We start from the raw sequence: 27,446 nt of genomic DNA on the forward strand, positions 1-27,446 counted from the left end.
TCTGTTTTGATTTATCTTTATTGGCAAAAAAAATATGTTGACTAGCCTAATGTGTTGACCCCGATGCTCCTGAATATGTTTCCTTAAGAGTCGTCCTGGGAATTTAGGTAGCTGGGGATTGTGTCCCAACAGTTAAATGAATGAAAATGGCAACATCAGAATACAAAGTTATGTACTCGCCATAATGTTCCATTTTTGTTGTCCATTTTCATTCTTCCTCAGCTCCCCACCCTTCTAGCCCCTTCCTTTAATTCCTTCTGGAGAGATTGAAGAGTATTGTAGGAACCTCTGTTCCTTGTTTGAGCTCCTGCTTCCTTTCTTTTATGATCAGTCACTGCTCTCATGTCTAGAGGTAGGAAACTCTGTCTGAGGTATGTTAGTTTGGTGGGGCATTATTATAGGTAAAGGGAGGAGCTTAGAGTTCGAGGATCCTGCAATCTAGAAGAAGCGGCCGAGTCAAATCGAAGTATCTGATCCGAACCCGTCAGTTGAGGAAGGATGAAAATGGACAACACAGATGAAGCGTTATTTTGAGTACATAACTTTTTATTTTCCCTCGCCTAAGTCCACTTGCATATTTATTCTGGAAGAACTTTAAACTTCAGGACCGTTCTGAGAGAACAGAATGGTATGTTCTGCAGTAATATGTATTTATGCAACAAGATCAGTGTTTTCTAGTAATATATCATTTATAGAAGATCATACTTGCACAGTTACTATATCACAATATGTGCTGTAATGAAATTAATTAAGGAATATCGGAAGACAGCAAAGCATTTGATAGTTGAAAAAAATCTTTGAAATGTGCTGCACATTGTGACTTAGCAAAGGTGTAAAGACAATTTTGTTAACCAGAATCTCTGAAACATATACATTTTTCAGAAAGTGGACATTCCTTTAGCTTAGTTTCATAGCATTATAGTGTTGGGGGGGGGATGGGAAGTTGGCAAAATGGTTAAGGTGTTTACCTTACAAACACAAGGTACAGGGTTTGATTTTCACATGGGGTAATTGGCTAGGCTAAAAATGGCCCACAAGGGCAGTTAGCTTAGTACTAATCTATGAATTAATCGGGGTGCAAGTTTCTTCTACAATTCATAACTTTGGCCAGGTTTTTGCCACATTTTGTAGAGTTAAGAAGGCAGGTAAGTTCACCTTGACTTACAAATGCAGATTCACTCAGCATGAGTTTGGTGGGTTCAGACTCCACTGGGTAAAAGAGCTGCTGTTTGTTCCACCTATGATGCAAGCTGTAACATCTTCCTCCCTCTCCCCAGGCTGGGTATGCTGGCTGCAACTGGTCAGTGCCATCCTCCCCAGACATCTCGTACCAGCAGCCAAGCTGCTAATTTAAGCTATGTTCACCTGTGTCGTAGTCAGGACTCTATCCCTGTATGCCATGGAGTTGAAGTGTGATCCAGAAAACAGCTAGACCATGAATTTAATGTTTGTCTAGATCCTAGAGAACTACACTGGTCATAAGAAATATGCACTGTGAATTAAATTAGTGTGCAGACTATTTATGGAGATATTTGACTGTAAGCTTCCTTTGTCGAATAGTATTTAAAACAGTTTAAGTTGAAATAGCATGGTAGGTTGAAAAATACTGCACAGTGGTAGCAAGGACTGCAGTCTTGATGGGATCATGTGCAATTTTCAAGTCTTTTCTTCCTTCTAACAGACTGGCAGTAATAGACTGTTTACACTTTCTTTTTCTGGTGTCATACTGTCAAAAGCAGTGTGCATTACTAAATTGTGGCCTTCTCTTCCTTCAGGATCGGCAATCTTCTGGTGCCAAACAATAATTACTGCATGTTTGAAGACTGGCTCATGCCTATACTGGATCAGATGCTCCTGGAGCAGAACACCATGGTGGGTAGGACAGTAACTCTTTCTACTTCTTTAGTGTAACTTGAACTTGTTTTTAGTTGCTGTACATCCTGTAATTATCAAATGCTGAGTTAGAGTTTAAGGTGGCTTTGGAACTATATGCTCTTAATAGAACAGCTGCAGTACCTGCATAGCCTGAGGGGGATGTTTGTAGGCACAAGTAGTAAACATTTTCTTTCTTAACATATGCACATGCCAGATGTGCCTTTTGTTAAAGAACTGCACATCAGACATCTTTCCCTTTGTAATACTGCATCTGATGTTGTAAATCTTTGTTCATTAATTACTATTAGGACTTTGGTTCCATCCTCGGAAACAATATGGCAGATGTTCATCGTGTTTCACTGTTGCAGTCATCACTGTAGGGTTCTTCCTGCCGGCAGGCAGCCCTCGGTCGGCCAGAATCCCAAAGTCTGGGTCTGGTGTCTGCTGTTCAGTCATGCTCCCTGACGTCAGAGCGCCAGGAGTACAAAGCTGCCAGCCGATGCCATGTTCCCCAGTCTTTCTTGCCATGCGGTGAAAGCAGTTTGCAAGTGCCGGTCGGCTGACTGATATTTTTTCGTGCTTCAGTCCGAAGACTTGCTTCTTCTCAAGCTAAATACCCCGTTGGGGAAACTTTTTTTTCTTGCTCCAGTCCGATGTCAGAAAAAGTTATAATTGCATTTCTTGTGGGAAGCAAATACCTCATAAGGATTTCCACTCTTACTGTATTCCTTGTTTAGGCCCTGACCACGACGTAGCTAGTTGTCGGTTTTGTGCTAGATTCAACCAACGTACGATTAAGCGGAGGTACGATTTTGCTTTTCACTACTTTGGCAGGCGATTTAATTATAAACTGTCGTCGGACATGCTTCCGACTACCGGAGTTCACAAACGACGCAAGGATAAGGACAGGCCTCCGAGGTCCAAATCAGACGTTTTACAAGCAAAGCCAGCTACAGGTTCAGCCGTAGTCAGTGAGGCGCTTTCGCAGTCACTGTCATCGGCCATTTCAGAACAGATTGCCGAAACGGACTCCCACGAGGAGCCAACTAGTCCTTCGAGTACTCCAGCTGCAGGACCTTCGGACAATGCTCCCCCGGATGGGTCCGGAGCCGCTGTGCAGGTACCAGCTTCCAAGGGGGTTTTCAGACCCTACACAGCTTCTGATAAAGGCAAAGCCAAAGGCAAAGACTCCTAAATCTAAGACTCCAGCCCAGGCCTCTTCTGATCCAGGACCCAAATCTCAGAAACGGCTACTTAAAATGGCGGAGGACTTACTAATCATAATTAGGGGTTCACATCCCCCTCCAAACAAAAGGCCAAGGCAAGAATTGGATTATAAATCCTCTGATCAGGCATCTATTTCTTCAGTGTCTTCCTCTGAACAGGAATATACTTTCCCTCCTTATGAGGATTCTGATGCTGAGGAATCCATTCCGTCAGCTTCTTCCCCTGAGGATTTTTCTTTTGGGGAACTTTGCATGACATGAGGGAACATTTTCACTGGGAAGGACAGGAGTACTCTGAATCTAAGAGAAGGCTTAGGGATTTTCTTCTTCTTCCCCAACATAGACCCCTGGCTATTCCTCCTATTTTGGATATTGTGGATGATGCCTTTTCTGAGGCTAATTTAACTCCTGACTCCTTTCCTCCAGCCCCTGCTAAGCCTGACCGATATTACAGGGTCCCTGACTCCCACCAGTTCCTTTACAAAAATCCTATTGCTGATCCAGAAACCATTTCTCAGGGTCCTAAGGGGGTTAAGGTCGCCTCTGCTAAAAACCCTATTCCGACATAAGGATTCTAGAGCTTTGGAGAGATGGGGCAAAAAAGTGTACACTTCTGCTACTTTATTAGGGCTTTAAATTGTCAATTTCATATACTAAAATATCAGCAGTTCCTGCTGTCTGTATGAAACAAAAGCTGGGTACCATTTCTGCATGTGCAGATAATAAGGAATTACACGATTTGATGCATGCTACTGAGCAGGTGGGGAGGCATGGTTTACACTGTGGTTTTGATGCCTTGGAGGCTTCATGCAGGGCGGCTGCCTCTGGCACAGTCATTAGAAGGCATGCTTGGTTAAAGGAACAAAACTTACCTGATCAAGTGAAAGCAAAGTTACTGGATGCTCCTGTTCAGCATAATGTTTTGTTTGGGCCTAAGGCTGAAGAGGTGATAAAGAAAATGGAGGATAAGGCAAAATCCATGCAAACGGTTAAGGATTTCTTAAAAGTTTAGCCCCCAAGATTTAGCAGAAATTGGCCAACTAAAAATTTGTCCTTTCCCAGCTCGGACAGGCCTCAGAGGGGTAGATTATATGGCGCTCCAGTGGGAGGGCCCAAGCACAGACCTCTTACAGACCTAGACAGTGGAGTGCTTCCACCCCCAGGGGTGGAGAGGACAGACCTCAGTCTTATAGAAAATAGGCTCAATGACTCCCCATGCATGGCTCCAGGAACTTCTCTCCTGGAAGCCCCTCTAGGAGGAAAACTCTCTTTTTCAACAAAATTGGACTTGCATAACCCAAGACAAGTGGGTTCTGGATGTAGTTTCAAGAGGTTACAAATTCCACTTTCATACCTTGCCAAGACCAAACGGATGGCCAGATCTACCAAAACACTAATGGGCAGAGGCATTAAACCAGGTGGGATCCCTCATGGCTATGAGGGCCATAGAACTGGTTCCACAATCAGAGACGGGCCAAGGCTTTTACTCTAGGCTCTTTCTAGTTCCCAGAAAACAAAATTCATGGAGACCCATCCTGGATCTGTCAGTCTTAAATACTTTCCTGGAGATACCAAAGTTCAAGATGCTTACTCTGCAGCAGCTCCTGACAATGTTGAGCAAAAATGCATGGATGGTGACATTGGATTTAAAGGAGGCTTACCTACACATCCCTATCAGGCAGGAGTGCAGAAAATACCTCTGGTTCAAGGCCAGCTCGAAACATTAACAATTCTCTGCGCTGCCCTTGGACTTGTCTACTGCACCCAGGGTCTTCACCAAGTGCCTGGCACCAGTAGTAGCTTATTGCAGACTCAAGGGAATTCAAATTTACCCTTATCTGGACGACTGCCTTATTCAAGCAGACAGCAAGGATGTCATACTCCAGCACCTGGAATTTGTTCAAAATCTATTCAAGTACCTGGGATTCACTGTGAACATAGTCACATTTGACACCGACACAACATAACTTTTCTGGGTGCTCTGCTAAACACAACAACCCGGATGGCATTCCTGACATCCGAAAAACTACAGCTGGCTTCAACTTTCAAAACCTTGGCGTCAATGTCTCCGCTAACTGCAAGGAAATTCCTGCAGGCTTTGGGTTACATGGCCTCCTGCATCCTTCTCATACCAAATGCAAGACTACATATGAGAAAAAATACAATGGTACCTAAAAAGTGTATGGTCCCAGCATTGCCACAGTCTAGACACACAGATTGCTGTCTTGCCTTGCCTACAAAAGGAATTCCATTGGTGGACCATGGCAGGTCTTCACAACAAAGGGGAAAGCCTTCAGTCTGCCTCCAGCCAGCCAAGTGTTAACCACGGACGCCTCGGATTACGCATGGGGAGCCCACTTGCAGGGTAAAGGCCTGCAAGGTTTTTGGATAGAGGATCAGAAGCACCTACATATCCATTTAAAAAAGATGCTAGCTGTACAGAATGCCCTGTTGGCTTTCAGGGATCTTCTACAACTGGGACAACTACTGATACGGACAGACAACACCACAGTTATGTGGTACATAAGCAAGGGGGTTCACACTCCTACCCCTTTGCAGACTAGCCATGACTCTATGGAACACAGCTCTAGCTTGCAAAGTGGATCTACAAGCTCAGTTCCTGCCAGGGAAACAAAATATTCTGGCAGCCTGAGCAGGAACCTGTCAGACCCACACGAGTGGATGCTAGACACCCAAACATTCAAGATGATTACAGAAGCCTGGGGCTTCCCGGACATAGATCTATTTGCATCCCCCCTCAACCACCAGTTACAGATTTTTTGCACAAGGACATTTCACAAACTAGCATGGAAAGTGGATGCACTATCATTCAGTTGGAGAAACCTCTCTGGGTACGCCTTTCCTCCACTACCTCTTCCACGGGTGTTATTAAAGATCAAGCAGGACAAACCCAAGATGATGATTTTACTGGCCCCAAATTGGCCTCGTCAATTTTGGTACTCAACACTGATGAATCTATCCCAGGAACCTCCTTGGATTTTACCTCAGATTCCAAATCTTTTGTCCCAACACGAGGGCCAGGTTCTGTACTCGCATATCAAAACTCGCAGCCTGGCAAATTCAGGGTCTCTGATTAATCCTACCTTTCCCAAACAGGTCATGGATGTCATCTTAGAAGCCAGACTGTCTAGCACTGGTCTAGCACTAGAAAATCTTATGCAGGTAAATGGAAGAGATTTTGCACCTGGATGCATGCTCAGGATTCGGATCCTCTCATTCCTAATATTCCACTGATTTTACTCTACCTGACAGACATACTACATAAGGGTTTATCCTCCATAAAAATACATGCCTGTGCTATCTCTGCACATTACAATACAGATCCTCCAATCTTTTCGCATCCACTTCTGAAACAATATCTCAGAGGAGCAAAGAATTTAAGAGAGTCTCTGAGTTACAAGCACTCATGGCTGTGGAACCATATATTATTTTTCACCAAGACAGGGTGTCTTTAAGGACTAATCATACTTTCATGCCTAAAGCCATTTCCAAAGTGGCTTTAAATCAAACTATTCACCTGCAACTTTTTTCACTAATCCACAAAATAAGGGGGAAAGGATCTTTCATTCCTTGGATGTACACAGACAACTTCGTTTTTACCTGGACAGAACCAAGGATATCAGGAAAACAGAGCAACTGTTTGTTTCTTATGCAACAAATTCCCAAGGCAAAGCTATTTCAAAACAGACCATTTCTAAATGGATTGCTCATGGAATCCGATTTTGTTACTCATCATGGAAGGCAAATCCCAGGAAAAATTAGGACTCACTGTACCAGAACTGCTGCTACTTCAGCTGCCTTTCTCAGGGGAGTACCTACCAAAGATATTTTGGAAGCTGCTGGGGCAGGCTTTGCTTCTGCAGTCTTGCAGGGCCTTCTAGCTGCCCCTTCTACTCTATAACCACCACCCTTTATCTCAGCTTTGGGATTCAACCCTACAGTGATGACTGCAACAGTGAAACATGATTAACATAGTACAGTTGTGTACACTTACCATAAATGTAGATGTTAGTGTCTTCACTGTTGCAGTCTGGGTTACCCTCCCTCCTGTCCCCTCTTATACTTTCATTAGTGTGGTTTCCTACTTCACCCTTCTGAGGTGTATTTGCTACAGGGTATGGGGTTTGTTGTATGTTACATTTTTGTTTTACTATTGGCCTTCACTTTTGGGCACCTGACATCTGGGGCAAGAAAAACTGGAGAACATGGTGTCGGCGGGCAGCTTTGTACTCCTGGCTCTCTTGACGTCAGGGAGCATGACTGAACAGCCTATGCCGGACCCAGACCTTGGGATTCTGGCCGACCGAGGGCTGCCTGCCGGCAGGAAGAACCCTACAGTGATGACTGCAACAGTGAAGACACTCTAACATCTACATTTATGGTAAGTGTACACAACTGTACTTTTCCAAGCTCGCGCCAGCCAAAAACTCTCAGCTAAGACCTACCCATAGTGCCCCTCTTCTAGTTACTCCAGATCTCATTTGCTGTGTTCCTAATCAGACGTGCTAGCCATCTCTCTCAAAGCTATGTAGAAAATGGTCATTTGTAAGATGGTTTCTCTTCAAATTTTTATTTATTTTTTTTAGTAAATTTAGCCTTTTCTCACTGTCACGTATAACCTAATCCTATTCCTAACCCTTTACCTTTGTAATTTAATTTCTACCATTATTGGTACTGTCCCTCTCTCCCCAGCCTTTGACAGGCCCTTCCTTACCTCTTTTGGTAGTTTTTAAATACCATCGTTGGTATTCTGTCACCTTTTTTTCTCCCTTATTTTGTTTTTTCTGTGACATAGTTTTGTCTAGGATAGTCTTGTTGCCTTACTAAGTTGGGGTTTAAACAGTGTGACAAGTGTGGTCGAAAGATGCCTAACTCTGGTGCACATGCTCATGTCTACTGTTTGGGCATGGATCATATTAAAGCTGACTGACATTTGTGCTAGTTTTAGTAATCATACACTAGCAGAATGTAAATATAAGCTTATTTTAAAAGGTTTTCCGGAGGCTCTATCTGGGTCTGAGGTCTCACCCCCTCCAAAGACCAAAAAACATAAGGAAAAATAAAGTCCCTTGGTTCCTGCGTTTCCATCAGTTAGAGAACCAAGTCGGCTCTGTGCTTCGCTGGCACCCTTCGCACAGAACTCTTCGGCACCAGGCTCTGTATCTTCTCCCTCGGTGCCGTCCATGATATTCACCCCTATTTCGGTTCCAACCTCTGCACCACTGACTTCAGTGTCATCCTTGGTTCCGACATTGGCTCCTAGCACCATCCTCAGCCACCGTGCCGACAATTTCTTCGGCTACATTGGCTCCAAAACTCTAATATATGCCAAGGACAAGATGCTCTCCAACTTACTGCCCTTTTTTGGGGAAGAGGTTTATCCCCTTTATAGAAAGGCCTGTTTTTCCTTCGGCAGCCTCCTTTAGATCCACTAGGAATTTTTCTGAATTAGATCTAGTGCGGGTTGTGGACCAGCTTCTGGCAGCTAGGGGATTGCCCATTCCAGCTAGACCTTCTGTCCCTCTTGGCTCGGAGTCTTTTACTACATCTTCCCCTGTTTATCCTTCTCTGGCCTCTACCCAGATCCCAAAGATTTTGCTACCGATGTCTACTCCAGTGCATACTGTCTCGACTTTGACAGCAGTTTTTCCCCTGTCTGCATCGACCACCCTTGCTACATCGGCTCAGGTGGAGCCGATGCTCTCTCGGAGCAGTGCTTGGACCATCCGTACCTTGGTACGTAGCCCTGCACCTATTTTCTCGCTGGCAGCCATCTATGTCCATGGCTGCAACGGCTTCCAGTCCTCTCGGAGCTCCTCACCTGGAGGTGGGGCTCCTCAGAGCGGGGTGTGACCCCGGTTTCGAGGTTGTTCCTCCCGGTTCTGGGCTCCCATCCCTCCTCGGTTGGGCCTGCTATCCAGGTGATGGAGAGGGTCCTTGACTCTGCAGTCAGCTTCAATGATCTCAGCATCAGAACTCCCCAGTATGCACCTCTCCCAACCCTCTATTTCGGGACCCCGGGCACAGGAGTTGCAAGACCCCCCTTTGAAGGGAACCTCTTCTCTGGAGTCCTCCGCAGAAGTTCCCACTGGGGAGCCACCCCAGAAGAAACTGTGCAAGCGTAAGCACCTTGATTTCCCGGAGGAATCTATCACTGAAAACGCTGATTGTGATGAGGGGGAAGGGTCCCCACTGTCTCCCCCAGACGACATCTCATTCGGAGACCTTCTCAAAATCCTCAAGCAGCGGGGAGACTGGAAGTCCTCTAACCCTTCTTAGTAATCTGTGTTCTTGCAGGCCTTCCGTGCCCGGCCGTCTACTTCCTGGGTGACCCCACAGGCAGATGACTTTAAGCTCATTGTGTAGTGTGCCTGGAAGGTCCCGGACAACGTAGAACCTGTCCCCTGGAGGCCAGACAAAATTCTGTCTACACCTGAAGACCAGCCCCACTGGTCCAAACAGTTGACTCTATGGTTGTGGCGGCGGCCACCAAGAGGGAACTGGCAGATGATTTGTCCATCCTCTAAACAGGGAGTCCCGAACCATGGACAGACTATGGAAGCAGACCCATGCTTTAGCGACCTTCGCTATTCAGTCACTGAACAATCTGGCACACTTTACTCTGCTCCAAAGAGACCCAGTTTCTGAAATGTCTTCCTCTTTGGTGGGGGGCACTGCCTGATGAGGTGCGTGACACTGTCACCTCGCAGCTAGCAGCCCTTGAATCCATCTCCAACTCCTCGATGCATTTGATATATCACGCCACCGAGGGGGCAGCTCGAGCTGCCGCATCAGGCATTGTCATGAGACATAATGCTTGGATGTGGTTATGTGACTTCGCAAGCCCCTTAAATCTTTTGTCAATGCACCTGTCGATGAATCTGCACTTTTTGGACCCAAAGTACAAAACACTTGCACATAGTCAGAAAGACTGAAAGACCTTGTCTTCTGTGGGCATACGTTTTTCCAATCCCCAGAGGTCCTACTCCTGGACCAGAAGGGAGGAAAAATGTGGTTCAAGAAATCCCAAGGATCTTTTCGTGACACATGTGGTGAACAATCCCCCCAGAGCAGAGTGGGCAACTCGTATGGAAGACTCCCCTTTCGGGGTAGAGTGGGTCCACGTAACCAGGGCGCTAGAGATTCTTTCTCCGGCAGACCCTACCAGCGCTCCTGAGCAGCGGCCCGATTGCTTTTTTCTGGAAGCAGTCCGGGTCACTTTTCTCTGCACCTACCAGCCAGGCATCTTATTACTACTGATGTTTGGGTGCAGAGAATAATATCCAGAGGCTACCAAATACCATTCCATTTAATTCCCAGATACGTCAAACAAATCCCAATGTACCACCCAATCCGAGGGAATTAACAGCCTTAGAAATAGAAATGTTGCTAAGAAAGAGTCATCCAGCCAGTCTCACCAGACCAGACAGGATCCGGGTTTTACTCTAGGTTTTTTAGTGCCAAAAAAGACTGGATTAGAGACCAATCCTGGATCTCTGCGTATTGAACAAGTTTATCAAACCTCAAATTCTGGATGGTCATGGTACAATCCATTCTTCCCTTCCTAGGGAGGGACAACTGGGTGTGCTCTACAGACCTCCAGGACACGTACTACCACATAAAGATGAATCACCACTCCGGAGGTTTCTCCACTTCCAGCTGGGAGCCAATCACTAATGGTTCAGGGCACTGCCATTCAGTCTCCCGACAGCCCCCCAAGTGTTCACCAAACGTATGGCAGTTGTGGTAGCTCCTCTTCGAGTACAAGTATTCCAGGTAGTTTCCATATCTAGATTGGCTTCTTACCCTCCGACCAGGAATCTCCTAGTCCGCAGCCTCTTGTACTCAAGGTCTCGCTCCTGCTTGGAGTACAATTAATAAGGACAAATGTCCCCAACGAAGACACTGGAATTTATTGGAGCGGTCTTTGACACAACATCCTGGTCAAGCCCCCCCCCCCCCCAGGCTTTCGAAAATAAGACACCAAATCCAAGACCTTCCTCAGACTTAAGGGTATGGAAATATCCCATGGGTATCTAATCAGACTCGCCTGCCTACCAGGAACTCATTGCCCTATTCGACAAAACAGTTATGGAGATTATGGACATAATTTTGATAATTTAACCCGGTTATTCCATATTATCAAAATTACAGGATGAGATTGCACAACTTAACAGTATTACGAGTGACTTGTTTGCTCAGTATAAGGACAGTTACACTAAAGTCCCTAAGGATGTGGACAGTTTTGTTAAAAAGAATATAGGGGTTAAATAAAAGAAGTTGGCTAGAGATATTTGATTACAAGGAGAACTGTGCGTACCCGATTGGTGCTAAGCCGAAATCAGTTGGCAACCATAGGAATTTGAATTTAGAACAAGGTAACAATGAGCATGACTGTGATTACAACAATGATGTAGGGGAACAAGATTCTTTGGACCAACTCCCCGAACTGAGGAGGTCCGAGACTTCTGAACAAGAAGAATCAAGGGAGCTGGACCTTTCAGCAGAATGCTCAATACAGAACATGTGGAAGAGGGTTGAAATTAACTAACAGTATTAATAGCCCTGATAATTTTCCAAGTTTTGGGCTGGACAACACGGCTGTTGAAAATGACCGTGAAAATAAAATAGGTTCCAATGGAATTTTGGAACTACAAGAAATATTTGTTGTTTTTAGTTTCAACAATGCCAATGACCATATGGAGTGTAATACTGTTAGAAAGATTTTACTATTTTTAAATATATTTTTAACTATATGGATTTGAATATCAGTGACATGCATTTTGGCGTATTGAGTAAGGGTACAACTTTTGTACCAAGTTTCCGGCCAGATATTGCTGACATGCTTATTAATTTAAAGTTGCATATGAGACAATTAAATTTAAGAATGTATTTTTCTCTGAATGTTCAAAGTACTGGTTTTGAGAGTAGACCATCACAAAGAGAAAAATACTTTTATTCCCCCACCACAGCCAGTGTTTATGGCCCTAGAGAGATGTGTTGAGAGAGAGAATATAGGCAAATAATAGGACAAAACAGACATTTGCCTGACAACCTCACCCCTGAAGAAAGAAAAAGTGATGGATTTTATGAACAATAAAAGTTATAGGTTCATGAAACCTGACTGGGGGGTGGGCTTGTAATTATGACTAGCGTGGATTGCGGTTGTAGGATGAATGACATCTTGAATGATGATGAGACGTATTATAGGGCTTCCAGAAATGAGTTGAATAGGGCCTAACCTGAACATTGATTTGCACCTTCAGGATACATTGTATCAAGGGGCAATTGATTAAGATGAATTAGATTTGTCAGTAAAATATCCTCATCTACCTGTTATTTTTGAGATTCCTAAGGTCCACAAAGATGTGCTTTGTCCACCATTTTGACCAATTGTGACGGCAGGTGGTTCAAATACTGAACCCCTGGCCGCCTTAGGTTCATAGGTTCGTACTAGGCTATCTGCCCTAGGGCATTTGTAAGCCTAGCCAGAGTGTGTGTTGCTTTCACCACCCCTTAGGATGAGAATACTATGCCCTTTTAGGGTTTAGTTTACTGTGCCTCTTTCTAGTAGTGACACAGAGATGACCCCCGGGGTAAACCTACGATCTCCCATCCACTCGTCAAGATTTCTCTTGAATAGTCAGTGAGGGGCTCTGCCTAACATGGACTGGGATTCTGTTCCAGAGTGTAGGGAGCCTCTGGGTTATGAATCTGTCCCTCCAGCACGTCTTATTTCTGTGTTGAGGTTTAAGTCTCTTGCTCTCGTGGCTCTGATGGATTTGGATTTTCTGAGGTGGAGCATGTCAATTAATTCCGGATTGGACATGGCATTGCACGTCAGGCACAGATCACCTCTGAGTAGGCAGTATACGACTGAATAGAGCTGGAGTCTTTTCAGTCGGGCAGCATATGACATATGTTTAAGACCCTTTATCCTCTTGAGGAACTTTTGGGGTCTTTCCAACTGCTGCAGGTGTCGGGTGAGATGCATCCCAAATGGGGCATTGTACTTTATCATTGGCCTGATAAGAGTACAGGAGCACAATGACCTCTCTTGATCTAGATGTGAAACCCTTCATGATAAGGTGGGCAATATAGAAGGTTTTCCTAACCACTTTGGCAATGTGAGTGTCAAATGAGAGGTTACTGTCAACCTAGGTCCCTAGGTCCCTGATTACCTCTTCCGTACTTAATGGATTACCACCTATGTGGTAATTTGTCGGTACCTTGTTTTTCCCAAAGGGAATGACTATACATTTTTTGGTGTTCAGCTTCAGGCCATGGCTCTGGCACCAATTATCCATTTCTATGAGGCCTCTCTGAAGGATGTTTGTGTCTGCTGGAGTATCAATTATGGCGCCCAGTTTGCAGTCATCTGCGAACGTGGTCAGCCACAATCCTCCTATGTTTGCCTGTACCTCGGAAAAATAAATGCCGAACAAGAGGGGTCCCAGGACTGAGCCCTGTGGGACACCGCTTGTGACTGGCTTAGAGTCTGATATAGCTCCAGCAACTCTGACCCTGTGGGTTCTGTCCATGACCCAGTTTGCAACCCATTTTGTGACATATGGGTTTACATTTAAGCTGGTGAGTTTGTCTATGATGCCCGAGTGGGGTATTGTGTCAAAGGCTTTTGCAAGATCAAGGTAAGCTGTGTGAACCGCCTTACCCTCATCAATGGCCTTAGTGACGGTTTCAAAAACGTCGACCAAGTTCAAAAGGCAGGATCTGCCCTTGACAAAGCCAAATTGGGTAGGATCCAATGTCTGTAGGTCCCCAATGTCTTTGTTTATGAGTTCCATAATGATCCTCTCCATAGCTTTGCAGACCAGGCTCGTCAAGCTTATGGGGCAGTAATTTCCAGGGTCTGTAGAAGCACCGCCTTTGTGAAGTGGGACCACTGTTGCTGTACGCCACTCTTTGGGTACGTATCCTGTAGTAAGGCTAAGATTAAACAGTAGCCTTATGTGTGGGTTTAGTTCCTCTTGGAGTTCATGTAGCACACAGCCTAGGACACCATCCGGTCCCATTGATGCTGTGTTTTTAGCTTTAGAGAGGGCGGCTCTCACCTGGGCATCTGAGATGTTAGGGAGGCTACACTCTGCTGGGATAGTTATTTCTCCTTTTGGGGGGTGGGGGGGGAGGAGAAATTTGCACTGAACCTGTCTGCCAGAATGTTGGCAATGTCAGTGGGTTCCGTGTATTTTGTGTCATTTTGGACTAACTCTGAGCATATCTGGGAGTTTCCACCCAGGTTTCTAACATAGCTAAAGAAGGCCTTGTGATTGTCTTTTGTGTCTTTTGCGAGTGTCTTTTGTGATTTTTCTCTCAAAGTTGGCCTTGGATGATTTTATGAGTGATCGTAGTTTTTTGCTAGTACTGATCAGAGATGCCTTCCCATTTAGGGATTTTGCTCTGTCATATGTAGTAGCTTCCTCCTCCTGTTGTAAAGTTTGTTTATGGCTGGGGTCCACCAGACCGGGCGCCTGCCTTTGGGGGAATGGGTCTTGGTTTTATTTGGGATTGCATGATCCATGCATTCTTGAAGGTGCCCATAGAAGGCATTTGCAAAGGATTCAGCAGCGTGGGTTGTGGTTTCCACTGGCCCAGGGGCCTTGAAGGATACCACTTCAGTCTTAAGAAGTGTGAAGTTGGCTTTTGAGAAGTTCTTCACTGTGGTCTTTTGTGCAGGGCGTGGGGGTGGGATGTGGATTTCAGTGAGATTAATTTATGGTCTGATCTTACCAAAGAGGGATATACTTCCGGTGTGGAGCATTTTGTCCCCATGTTTGATGATCAGGTCTAGTATATTGTCTCCTCTTGTGGGAATGGTGACTAGTTGTTCTTTGTGGACAAATGGTCGAGGGCAGCAGTTGAGGAAGCTGAACATATTGTCAGACTCGTGGCATTGTCTAGAACGTCTCAGAATGGTTAAAAATGATAGTTTTGTATTTTTAACATTGGATGTTATCAACTTGTTTACTGTTATACCCCACGAGCAGGGTTTAAATATGTTTCAAGATGGTCTCTTAGGAAGTAAGAGGATAGATAAAACAAAAATAAATTTACTATGTGAATTCATGCAGATTGTCCTAAAAATAACTTCCTAAGTATTGAGGGAGAAATCTTTCAATAAAGAAAGGATGTTGCGATGGGAGCTAGGTGCGCCCCAGTTCTTATGGAAAGGTGATGACACCAAAATAGGTGAGTTTGACTACCTAAATGGTACAAGTATGTTTTTTAGATTTACACACAACTACCATAAAGATGAAATTATTTTTTGGATATTAATTTGGTAAAATCATCCCAAGGTTTGTACAGCAATGTTTTTAGGAAAGATACTTTTTCTAATTCACTGTTACACTTTAATAGTTGCCACCCGTTCCATCAAAGAAAGGGCATCATTAAAGGACAAATAGTGAGGTTATCTCATCTGGTAAGCGACGATATAGTTTTTAAACTAGAAATGTTTAAATTGATAGGCATGTCCCTTGACAGGGGTTACCCTTTAACGTTTATTGTTAAAGATTAGAAAAGAAATTACAGTAGGAAGGGAGACTATATTTTGTCCAATTTTTAACTACTGGAAACCTTACCAACATGAAGGAAGGGGAGAAAAAAGTTATGGGGATGCACTAGTGTTGAAATATAGCTTGTTAGCTCCCATTTTTATTCCATCCCTGAACTGTGGTTGGGACTTTTGTTTAAATCAAGAGACTAAATCTATTGTGGGTAACAAGCCCCAAATTATTTACAGTAGGGGTAAGGATATCAAGAACTTGCTTAAGCCAAGTGTGAGGGAAATAAGTTTAAAACATCTGTGATGACAAAATGTGATCGCTGTAGATTTTGCCGCTATATAAATGATGGCCCCTATGTACTTATGCTATAGAAAACTTATAGTCCTTAATGTCTGGGGAAAGCAATTGCAATAATACTATGTTAGTTTGTTGCCATGTGTACAGCCTGCAATGCGTTTTTATGTAGGAAAGACCATCTGCAGGCTGCATGACAGAATTTCTGAACACAGAAGTATTAAGAACAAGGATGAACATAATGCACTCTACTTACACAGCAACAAATGTATGAATTTTAAAAAAAATTCTGTTTTTTGTAGTGGACAGTGTGCCAAACAGAGAGAGAGAGGAGGTGATGTCAAGACTGAGGTAGAGATGGGAGAACTTAGATGGCAACTAAGGCTTAATGCCTTAAAGTTGCCAGGATTAAATGAAAAGTACCTCCTTAATGCCTGTTTTAAAACATAGGGCTAATGTGATTTAAGATTGTCTTTTTTTCACTATGGGTTGTCTGTATTTTATTTTGTTTTGCCTTTTTACCTTGTATGGAAATTTTATTATCAAAATGAAATTTTATAGCAAGTGATTGAATAATTAATTGATCTGAAGTAGTTAACTTCATTTGATCAGCAATCTGTGGGTTATGGATCCGAGCTCCAAGCTCCACTCCCTTACCCACACTACCCTGCAACCTCCTTCCAATCCCCAGATATCGTTTGCTGCGGCTTTGCCAAGCACGGAATTCCTCGAGCTCCAGGCAAGTTAAGCATTTTACAGTTTTATAGCTAAAACTTTGGGTACTTGGTTAATTGTGCGTGTGTGGTGCGTGTGTGGTGCGTGTGTGGTTTTTCACTTGGGATAGATATTCAGTTTCTTATTTCTTTCTCTATAACCCCCTTATTCTTATATCTATCACCAGTAGGCCCCTTTTCCTTCAGGTGTGCATGTGAGTGTGTGGTATGGCTGATAGTGCACTTAGAATAGGTACGTTTTTGGCGGAGTGTGGCCATAAGCTTTCACCAGTGGATGGTCACACTCAGTGTGTTCTTTACTTGGGGGTGGCCCATCTTTCCACAGGCTGCCAAATTTGTGCAGCCTTTAACCCCCGGGCTTTGAGAGACCGGAAGAGTAAGCTGATTCTGGCAGGCCTTCTACCCGCCAAATCGGCTTCTTCCTCTTCTCCCTCTTCTCCCTCTGTAGCGACAACCGCGACTGCGGTTGCCCAACCATCTGGCCCTCCTCCCCTGGCTGGGACTCACCCTCCCACTTCGTCGCAGGGAGATCGAGAGGCGAAAAAAGACAGGAAAGAGAGAGGGGGGGACAGAGAGAAGCCACAAACGGCAGGCCGAATTGGACCACTCTGCCCCTCCCGCCGAGGTTCTCCCTTCCCCATCGAGGACTTCCAAGCCTTTCCTCCCCACAGCTCCGTTCTCCACACTTTTCTCCGGAGGAGGAGGCCCGACCATCTTCGAGGTCTTCACATCGGCCCTCCCGACCGGCTTTGGCAACCTCGTCTAGATCTACTAGAAGCCTCTATGAGGCAGATATGGACCGGATGATGCGTCAAATTTTACAGACTCAGCTGCAGATGGGAGTGTTGCTGCCTCCCCTCCCCCTCCGGGGAGGAGCTCGGGTCCACTGTTTGCCCCAATAGTTCCTTCTCCGATCAGCTACCAGGTTCCTGAGTCTTCGGATCCGAGGAGCCTCTGAGTCAGGGAGTCGGCACCGATGGTTATCGCTACCTCGATGCCGGCCATGCCTTCGAGCCTATCGGATCCCCTTTCAGATCCGAGCTCTCAGAACAGAGAGCCGGGCATCGGATCTGAGGGGGCGAGTGCGTCTTCGGCTCCATTGCGGTCAGAGCACACCGTCCACTCGGATCAGAGTGCTTTGGCTCAGACTCCGATCCCTTCGTTGGATCCGAGGGTGCTGGCCCACCTGTCTTAGAGAGGCTGGTTCCCCTTCAGCATTCAATGTTGTGGAGAGGGTTCTCTCTAGAGGATCGAGATCCCTTGCTCTGTCCTCAGGATCCGCCCCCGTTCCTTTGCAGCTCTGTTTGTCCTCCATCATCCAGTCCCAGGGACAGCCTGTGTCATTGACGCCCCAGCCTGTTCCCCTGGAGGAACACAAATCTGTTGGTGAGCCCCCCTCGGACAGTCCCCCTGAAGAGATTCCTCACAAACACCTGTGCAAAAGGAGGCACTTGGACTCACCCTAGTCCCTTACTGAGGATACCGATTTTGGAGGAAGGGGAAGGTTCCCCAAAGTTCACCCCCTGACAGCATCTCCTTCGGAGACATTATGGAAATGCCAAGGGGGGGGGGGGTCCACCAAAAAGCCTTCCTATGACGAGTCTGTATTCCTGGAGGTATTCGACACAGGCTCATCTACCTTTGGGTGTCCCCCGGCCAACCTGATTACCACCAGGGCGTGGAAGGAACTGGACACTGTAGAGCCTATCCCCAGGAGGCCCGACAATTTTTTGAGCCCCCAACAGACAAAGCTTCATGGAGCAAGGGTTCCCCTGTAGATGTCGTGGTGGTGGCGGCGGCCACCAAAAAGGAACTAGCTCAGGACAGTTCCTCAGTCCATCCCCCCGACAAGGAGTCACGGGCAATGGACCGTATTGGAAAGTGGATGTTTGCTTCAGCTACCTTCTCTATTAGGGCGCTGAATTACTTGGCCCATGTTATTAGACTGCAGCGGGACCTGGTTAAAGAGTACGCTGAGTCTCCCCCAGAGTCCATGTCGGCCGAGGAAAAACACATTTTCTCGGTGCGTATGGCCACTTTCAAATCTGTGTCAAATACATCTATGTGGCTACTCTCCCACGTCTCGGAAGGAGCTGCTAGAGCTAGCGGGTCCGGTATCGCCTTAAGGCGTCATGCCTGGCTTCGGCTTTGCGATTTTTCGGGACCTTTCAAGGCGTCCTTCGCGAATGCACCCTTTGACGGTTCTACCCTGTTCGGGAAGACCGTCCGCGAGACGCTGGTCCAGAGTGAGAAAGACAGGAAAATGCTGTCAGCTGTCGGAATCCGCTTCTCTACCCCTCAAAGGTCCTTCTTCAGGAACCAGCAAGGGCAGAAGATGTGGTTCTGGAAATCTCAGCAGGCCCAGAACGCTCAGGACTCCTCCCCCAGAGGCAGAGGGGGTCCGAAGAACTTCGGGTCACGGGAACCCTTTTCCGACAGACCCACACAGCAGCCCTGAGGGGTTGCTCGACTGCTCCCCTCTGGAGGCAGTCGGGGGACATTTCTCGAGGCACCTGGCTCAATGGGACTCCATCACGACAGATCGCTGGGTGCTTCAGATAATATCCAGAGGCTGTTCAATCCCCTTCATAAACAAGCCCCCTTACTCAAGGCGCCTCCCAGATCTTCCACTCACTCAATGGGAGGCTGCGGCTTTGGAAATAGTAAAGCTGTTGGAAAAAAGAGCCATCCAGCATGTGCCCCCAGACCAGTCCGGATTAGGCAACTACTCCAGGATGCTCATCGTGTTTCACTGTTGCAGTCATTACACTTGGGTTATCCTGCAGTCGGGCGGTCCCGCAGTCGGCCAGAGTTCCAAAGTCTTGGTCCGGCATCGGTTGCTGTCGCCTCCTCCCTGACGTCGGAGCGCCAGGGGTATATAAGATGCAGCCAGCGCCATTTTCTCCAGTCTTTCTTGCCATGCGGTGCCCAAAGCAAAAGCAGTTCGCAAATGCTGGTCGGCCTACTCCAGAGATTTTCGAAATTGAGTTTCAGATCCGAAGTCTTCAATAAAGCAAAGTACCTCGTTGGGGAAACTTTTTCTTGCTCCAGACCGATGTCAGTAAAAGTTAACAATTGTATTTCTTTTGGGAAGCAAATGCCTCATAAGGACTTCCACTCTTACTGTATTCCTTGCCTAGGCCCTGATCACGATGTCACTAGTTGTCGGTTTTGTGCTAGATTCAACAAACGCACTATTAAACGTCATTTTGAATTTGCATTGCATTACCTTGGCCGTAGGTTTAATTCTATAATGCCGTTGTGCAGGCATCTGCTTCTGAGAGTGTTTTCAGACCTTCACAGCTTACAATCAAGTCATCTACAGCAGCAAAGGCAAAGTCAAAAACTTCTTTACAGTCAAAGAAACAAGTACAGCATTCTCCTGGACAGTCATCCATGCCTAAGAAACAGATGCTCAAGATGGCCGAAGACCTAATTACTTTGATCAGGGGTTCCCATCCCCCTCCTGATAAAAAGGCCTAGGCAGGAAACAGGCTATGAATCCTCTGACCAGGTTTCAATTTCCTCTGATTCTTCTTCAGACCAGGGATACTCTCTTCCTTCCTGTGAGGATTCTGATGCTGAAGAATCTATCCCTTCAGCCTCTCCTCCTGAGGATTATTCTTTTGGGGAAACTTTACATACCATGAGGGAGCATTTCCACTGGGGAAAGCCAGGATTATACAGATTCAAAGAAAAGGCTCTGATATGTTTTTATTGCCACAACACAGGCCCCTTGCTATACCACCTGTGTTAGATGTTTGTTTTTTGATTCTTTACCCGCAGCACCAGTTGAGCCTGATGGGTACTATAGGGTCCCAGACTCTCATAAGTTTCTTTATAAAATCCCTGCTGCAGACCCAGAAACTATTTATCAGGGTCCCAAAGGGGTCAAGGCTTCCACTGCAAAAACCCAGTCCCCTCTGACAGGGACTCCAGAGCACTGGATAGATGGGGGAAAACAGTTTACACTTCTGCAACTTTAGCAGTAAGGGCTTTCAACTGCCAATTTCATATGTTAAAATACCAGCAATATTTAATTTCTCTGTTAAAACAGAAAATGTCTACAAGCTCAGAATGCCCTGATAAGGAAATGCAGGATTTATTGCATGCAGCTGAACAAGTGGGAAAACGCACTCTGCAATGTGGTTTTGATTCTTTAGAGGCTTCTTGTAGAGCCGCAGTTACAGGATCTGTCCTTCGAAGGCATGCTTGGTTAAAAGAACAAAGTTTACCTGATCATGTTAAAGCCAAATTACTGGATGCTCCTTTACAGCACGATACTTTGTTTGGTGTTACGGCAGAAGAGGTTTTTAAGAAAATGGAGGATAAGGCAAAATCAATGCAGACAGTAAAGGATTTTTTACAGATGCAGCCACCTAGATTTAGCAGAAATTGGCCTTCAAAAAATTGGTCCTTTCCAGTGTCCAACAGGCCTCAGAGGCAGATACAGATGCCCAAGAGGCAGATCTCAGCCACAAGGCTCATGCAGACCAAGACAGTGGGGTGCTTCAACCCACAAAGGCGGAGAAGACAAGTCACAAAACTACAAGAAACTGTCTCAATGCCCTTTCCTTTACAGGAGCCAAGCACTTATCTTTTGGAAGCTCCTTTAGGAGGAAAGCTAGCACTTCTTTCACAAAACTGGCACATTATCACCCAGGGCAAATGGGTGCTAAATATTGTCTCTCACGGTTACAGGTTCCACTTCCACACACTGCCAAGGTCAAAAGAAATGCCAGACCTGCCACAAAATCAATGGGCAGAGGCGCAAAAGCAGATTACAGCTCTCATGGACATGAGCGCAATTCAGAAAGTACCTCAGCAAGGACAAGGATTTTACTCTACTGTTCCTGGTTCCCAGAAAGGACAAAGCCTGGAGACCCGTACTGGACCTGTCTATTCTAAACACTTACCTGGACGTGCCCAAATTCAAAATGTTGACACTGCAGCAACTTCTACCCATGCTGGGCAAGAAGGCTTGGCTGGTTACTTTGGACCTCAGAGGCATACCTGCATGTCCCTATCGGACAAAATTGCAGAAGATACCTCAGATTCATAGCTGGCACAATGCATTATCAATTCTCTGCACTGCCCTTTGGCTTGTCTATTGCGCCCAGGGTCTTCACAAAATGCCTGGCACCAGTGATCGCATTTTGCAGACAAAAAAGAATTCAAATATATCCTTATTTGGACGACTGCCTTATTCAAGCAGAGAGCAAGGACATTTAAGCGTTTGTAAAAAGATTACTAGTTGCCCTAGGGTACACTGTAAATGAAAAGAAATCAAAACAAGTGCCCTCTCAAGAGATAATATTCCTGGGTGCAAGCATGAATAAAACAGCCCAGATGGCTTCTCACGCCAGACTAGCAAAAGCAACTGACTTATTACTTTCAAATCATGGCAACAAAAACCCAGCTCCCTGCAAGAAAAATTCTGCAGACGTTTGGGTTCATGGTATCCTGCATTCTACTAATTCCATATGCAAGACTGCATATGAGGAAGTTACAATGGTATCTAAAAAGTGTTTGGACTCAACATTTGGAAGCAATAATAACTCTTATTCCTTGCCTACAGGAGGAGTTTCGATGGTGGGCACGGGCCTGTCACCTCAACAAGGGACAGCCTTTCACTTTACCCACAGCCAGGCAAACGCTGACAACAGATGCATCGGATTACGCCTGTGGAGCACACATGGCAGGAAAATGTATTCAGGGCAAGTGGTCCACAGACCAAATGCATCTTCACATCAAGCAAAAAGAGATGCTGGCTGTACAGAATGCCCTGACGGCCTTCAAGGACCTTCTACATCCAAGGCAACTACTGCTAAAGACTGACACCACAGTTATGTAATACATAAACAAGCAAGGAGGCATGCACTCATACCCCCTTTGCAGGCAAGCTATGACCTTGTGGAACACAGCACTGACCTGTCAAGTTCATCTGCAAGCACAATTCCTGCCAGGACAGATAAATACTCTGGCAGACGAACTAAGCAGAAACCTCATGGACACTCACGAATGGAAACTAAACCCACAGGTCTTCACCATGATAAAGAAATGGGGATTCCCGGACATAGATCTTTTTGCCTCCCCTCTCAACTGACAACTACAGAAATTCTGCTCAAGGACTTGCCATCCACAAGCATGGAAAGTGGATGCTCTTTCATTCAACTGGAGAACACCAAGTTTATGCCTTTCGACCACTGCCTATTCTTCCCAAGGTGCTCCTAAAAGTCAGACAAGAAAGGCCAAAAATGATCCTGATTGCCCCAGACTGGCCACGCCAGCACTGGTACCCAGTCTTAAAGAATTTGGCTCGAGGCCCATCCTGGACCGTTCCTCAAATTCCTCACCTGACTCAGCAAAACAATCACATACTGCACAGTCAACTGAAAATCTTAAATCTGGTTGCATGGCAGATAACATAGCCACTCAGGCCACATCTCTCTCTAAAGCTGTGATGGATGTCCTTTTGGAGGCCAGGAGGCCCAGCACCAGGAAATTTTATGCAGGCAAATGGAAGCGATTCTGCGCCTGGAACCAGGCACAAGGCTTTGACATAGTTGTTCCAGATATACCTCAGATTTTACAATACCTAACTGAGATGTTGAACAAAGGTCTATCCTTTTCATCAATTAAGATCCATGCTTCTGCCATTTCAGCTCACTATAACACGGAGCCTCCTATTTTCTCTCATCCATTACTAAGGCAGTACCCCAGAGGGGCTAAAAACATGACCCCCCCCCCCCGGAGAGCACCAATCCCTACTTGGGACCTCAACTTCGTCTTGGAAAAACTCATTGCCTCCTTTTGAACCAGCTAATACAGCCGATATAAAAATTTTATCATGGAAAACTGCTTTGCCCCTAGCAATAACTTCAGCACGAAGAGTCTCAGAGCTCAGGCTTTAATGGCAGTGGAACCATTTATCACTTCATCAGGACAGGGTTTCTCTAAGACTAACCCAACACTTATGCCTAAGGTAATATCCAGTGTGGCTCTTAACCAAACCATTAATTTGCCAACATTCTTTTCAAAACCCCAGAATAAAGGGGAGAGACTTCTGCATACTTTGGACATACACAGGCAGTTGCGCTACTACTTGGACAAAACAAAAACTGTCAGAAAAACTGAGCAACTGTTTGTAGCATATGCTGCAGGATCACAAGGAAAAGTATCTCAAAGCAGGCCATTTCAAAGTGGATAGGACACTGCATTCGATTCTGCTGTGCTGCTATGCACAACATGGAAAGCCAGTGCCTAACAACAACAGGCCTCATTCTACCAGGGCAACTGCCACATCAGCAGCCTACCTCAGAGGAGTACCAACCAAGGACATTTTGAAGGCTGTAACTTGGAGTTCAGTGCACACTTTTACCAAGCACTACCACTTGCCCCTTTACTCCAAATCTAGAGCAGGCTTCGCCACTGCAGATCTGCAGGGCCTACTCGACTCTCCCACTTCTGCTTAGATCCAGCCACGCAACCTCAGCTTTGGGATTCTTCCCAAGTATAATCACTGCAACAGTGAAACACGAACATAGTACAATTGTGTACCTACCATAAATGTAGATGTTAGTGTATTCACTGTTGCAGTCCAGGTTACCCTACCGCCATCCCCTCTTTCTTGGCTGGGGCTTATCTATACCTTTCTATCCTATACAATCTGTGGTGTATTTGCTTATAGCTGAAGGTATTGTTTTTGTTTCTATATATGTATTGCCTACCTATTTAGGGGCACCTGACATCTGTGGCAAGAAAAACTGAAGAAAATGGTGTCTGCTGCATCTTGTATACACCTGGCGCTCTGACGTCAGGGAGGAGGCAACAGCAACCGACGCCGGACCAAGACTTTGGAACTCTGGCTGACTGCGGGACCGCCTGACGGCAGGATAACCCAAGTGTAATGACTGCAACAGTGAATACACTCTAACATCTACATTTATGGTAGGTACACAACTGTACTGTACTTTTTGGTGCCAAAAAAGATGGGGGACTTGAGGCCAATTCTCGACCTGTCAACAGTGAAACTTTTCGTTGCCAAGGAGAAATTCCGGATGGTCACTCTCCAGTCCATCCTGCCCCTCTTGCAGGAGGAGGACTAGATGTGCTCCATAGACCTCAAGGATGTGTACTACCATATACTCATGGACAGACAGTCCAGTAGGTTTCTCCGCTTTCAGCTAGGGGCCAGTCATTACCAGTTCAAGGTCCAACCCTTCGGTCTCACCACAGCCCCCAGGGTGTTCAAGGTCATGGCAGTTGTAGCGGCCTACCTGAGGCTCCAGGGCATACAGGTCTTCCGTACCTAGACAACTAGCTCCTCACCGCCTCCACCAGGCATCTACTCTCTCTAGCCTGGGACGACCTATTCAGTTTATCACCCCAGTTGGGGATCACTATAAATGTCAAGAAGTTATTCCTTCAACCTGTTCAGGTTATAGATTTTATAGGGGCCAGGATAGATTCCCCTTCAGGTCAAGGCTTTCCTAACACCAGTCAGACGTCACGGCATGAATCTACATGTACTGGCTCTTCAGTCTCCTGCTCCCCCAGCAGAGTTGGTCCTGAGAGCTTTGGGGTCCATGGCAGCAGCGATCAATTTGATCCCTTACGCTCGCCTGCACATGAGGGTTTTACAGTTAACTTTGCAAGTCCAGTGGTCCATTCTACATCATCCACTAAACTTGCCGATCCCCTGCAGAAGGGTTTGCAGGAACTCCCTCACGTGGTGGCTCCAATCCAGAGACCTTCGGGGAGGACGACTGTTTGTTATGCCCCTACCCCAGGCCACAGTGACCACAGATGCCTCCTGCCTAGGGTGGGGGGGCATTGTGCAGGCAGGACTGTCCAAGGCACGTGGACTCCTACAGAGACAGTTCTGCATATAAATGTACTGGAGAGGAGGGCAGTCCTTTTAGCGTTGCAGGCCCTTCATGCCTTCCTTCCTCCGGGGACTATTGCGATCCAGTCAGACAATGTCAGTGGTCTGGTATATTAACAAACAGGGGGGGAACCAGGTCCTACCCTCTTTGCCTAGAGGCCATGCGAGTTTGTGTATGGGCCATCTCCACCAACCGCTTCCTGTTAGCAACACACATTCTGGGCCGGTCCAACATTCTGGCGGACAAATTGAGCAGAACTATTCTCTCCCCTTACGAGTGGTCTGAACTCTTCCGTAGTGGAACAGATCTTCAAGTGGGGTCAGCCTTGCTGCGATCTCTTCGCATCGCCTTCCAACGTGAAGTGCAGTGAGTTTTTTGCTCTAATTCCTCCCTTAGGGTAATCCCCCAGAGACACTCTAGTGCATGCTTGGCCGCCCGGTCTTCTTTATGCGTATCCACCATTCCTGCTGATGACAAAATGTCTGCAGAAAGGTCGTCTGTTTGGGAGCATGATTATCCTCATAGCCCCATTCTGGCCTCGTCAAGTCTGGTTCCCCTGCCTATGGTCTCATCTCCATAGCTCCTCTCTGGATCTTGGATCCCATTCCAAATCTGATCTCTCACCCCTTGGGAATGACCCCTCTAATTTCTGGACGAGCTCAAGCTCGCAGCTTGGCTGATCCAGTTCCTTTAATTGTCAGGACTTCCCGGTATCTCTTCCCTAGTCAAGTCCATTCTGGGGGCGGCACATAAGCCCTCTACCAGGAAGATTTACAATAGTAAATGGAAACGTTTTTCCATTTGGGCTTCTCATAAGAAATTGGATTCTTTTACTGCTCCTATTCCAACGGTTCTAGAATTATTTTCTCATATTTTTCACCAGGGGGCCAATTCATCTACTGTAAAGGTTCAGCTGGCTGCCATTTTCCATTTTCTTATTGGGGACAACTTTGGTTCTCTTACTGCTACCAGAATTTGTAAGGCCTTTCTAAAAGGTACCTCTGAGACATCCTATCAGAAATTCATCCCCACCGTGGGACCTGACCTTAGTTCTTCAGGCGTTAGTATCTCCTCCTTTTGAACCTGCAGCTTCTGTTGATCTGAAGTTCTTGTCATGGAAACCGGCTTTTTTGGTAGCCATTACCTCAGTCAAGGAGAGTGTTGGAGCTTCAGGCCATTTCTATCGAACCTCCATACCTTGTTTTTCACAAGGACAGGGTATCTCTCAGGGCTAATCCCTCTTTTCTTCCTAAAGTGGCTTCTGAGACTAACATTAATCAATCCATTAATTTGCCAGTTTTTTCCCCCCAATTACCAGAACAAGGGGGAGTATAAACTTCATTTACTGGATGTTCACAGACAGTTACGTTTTTATTTACACGGGACTGCTGTCTTTCATAAATCTGACCAACTTTTCATCTCCTTTGCAAAACCCTTTCTAGGGAAACAGATTTCTAAAGTAACTCTTGCCAAATGGATTTTGAGTTGTATTCTCTTAGCATATAGAGAATTTGGCTTGCCAGAACCAATGGGAGTTCATGCTCATTCTACGCATTCTATGGCAACGTCTGCTGCATTCTGGTGTAGAGTTTCCCTGGATGATATTTGTTCGGCGGCTACCTGGGCGTCCTCTCGCACCTTTATTTCTCATGTTAGATTTGGTGTCTAGAGGAAGGGCTGCTTTTGACTCTGCAGTGCTCTGGAATATTCTTCCTTGAGGACCTCCCAAGATTTCGGGTAGCTGGGGACTCTGTCCCACAGGTTGCTGATCAAATGAAGTTAACTACTTCAGATAAAGAAGTTATCTACTCACCATAATGTTCCATCTGAGTAGGTAACTTCATTTGTCAGCAACCATCCCCCCCTCCTTCCCCCTAACCTGAA

General features: G+C 45.9%; 1 protein-coding gene across 1 annotated transcript in view; it reads left to right on the forward strand.

Annotated features, from left to right (window-relative positions):
• DHPS (deoxyhypusine synthase) overlaps nt 1-27,446 on the forward strand; it is a gene marked incomplete in the record, with an annotated part of 571,286 nt that overhangs the window by 275,804 nt on the left and 268,036 nt on the right. The window contains 1 exon segment of the mRNA XM_044084725.1: nt 1,776-1,872. Within this exon segment, the coding sequence (XP_043940660.1) occupies nt 1,776-1,872 (97 nt within the window).

Source organism: Protopterus annectens, chromosome 9.part0 (assembly GCF_019279795.1).
Source record: "Protopterus annectens isolate FY-2018-M chromosome 9.part0, PAN1.0, whole genome shotgun sequence".
Classification (NCBI taxonomy): domain Eukaryota; kingdom Metazoa; phylum Chordata; order Ceratodontiformes; family Protopteridae; genus Protopterus; species Protopterus annectens.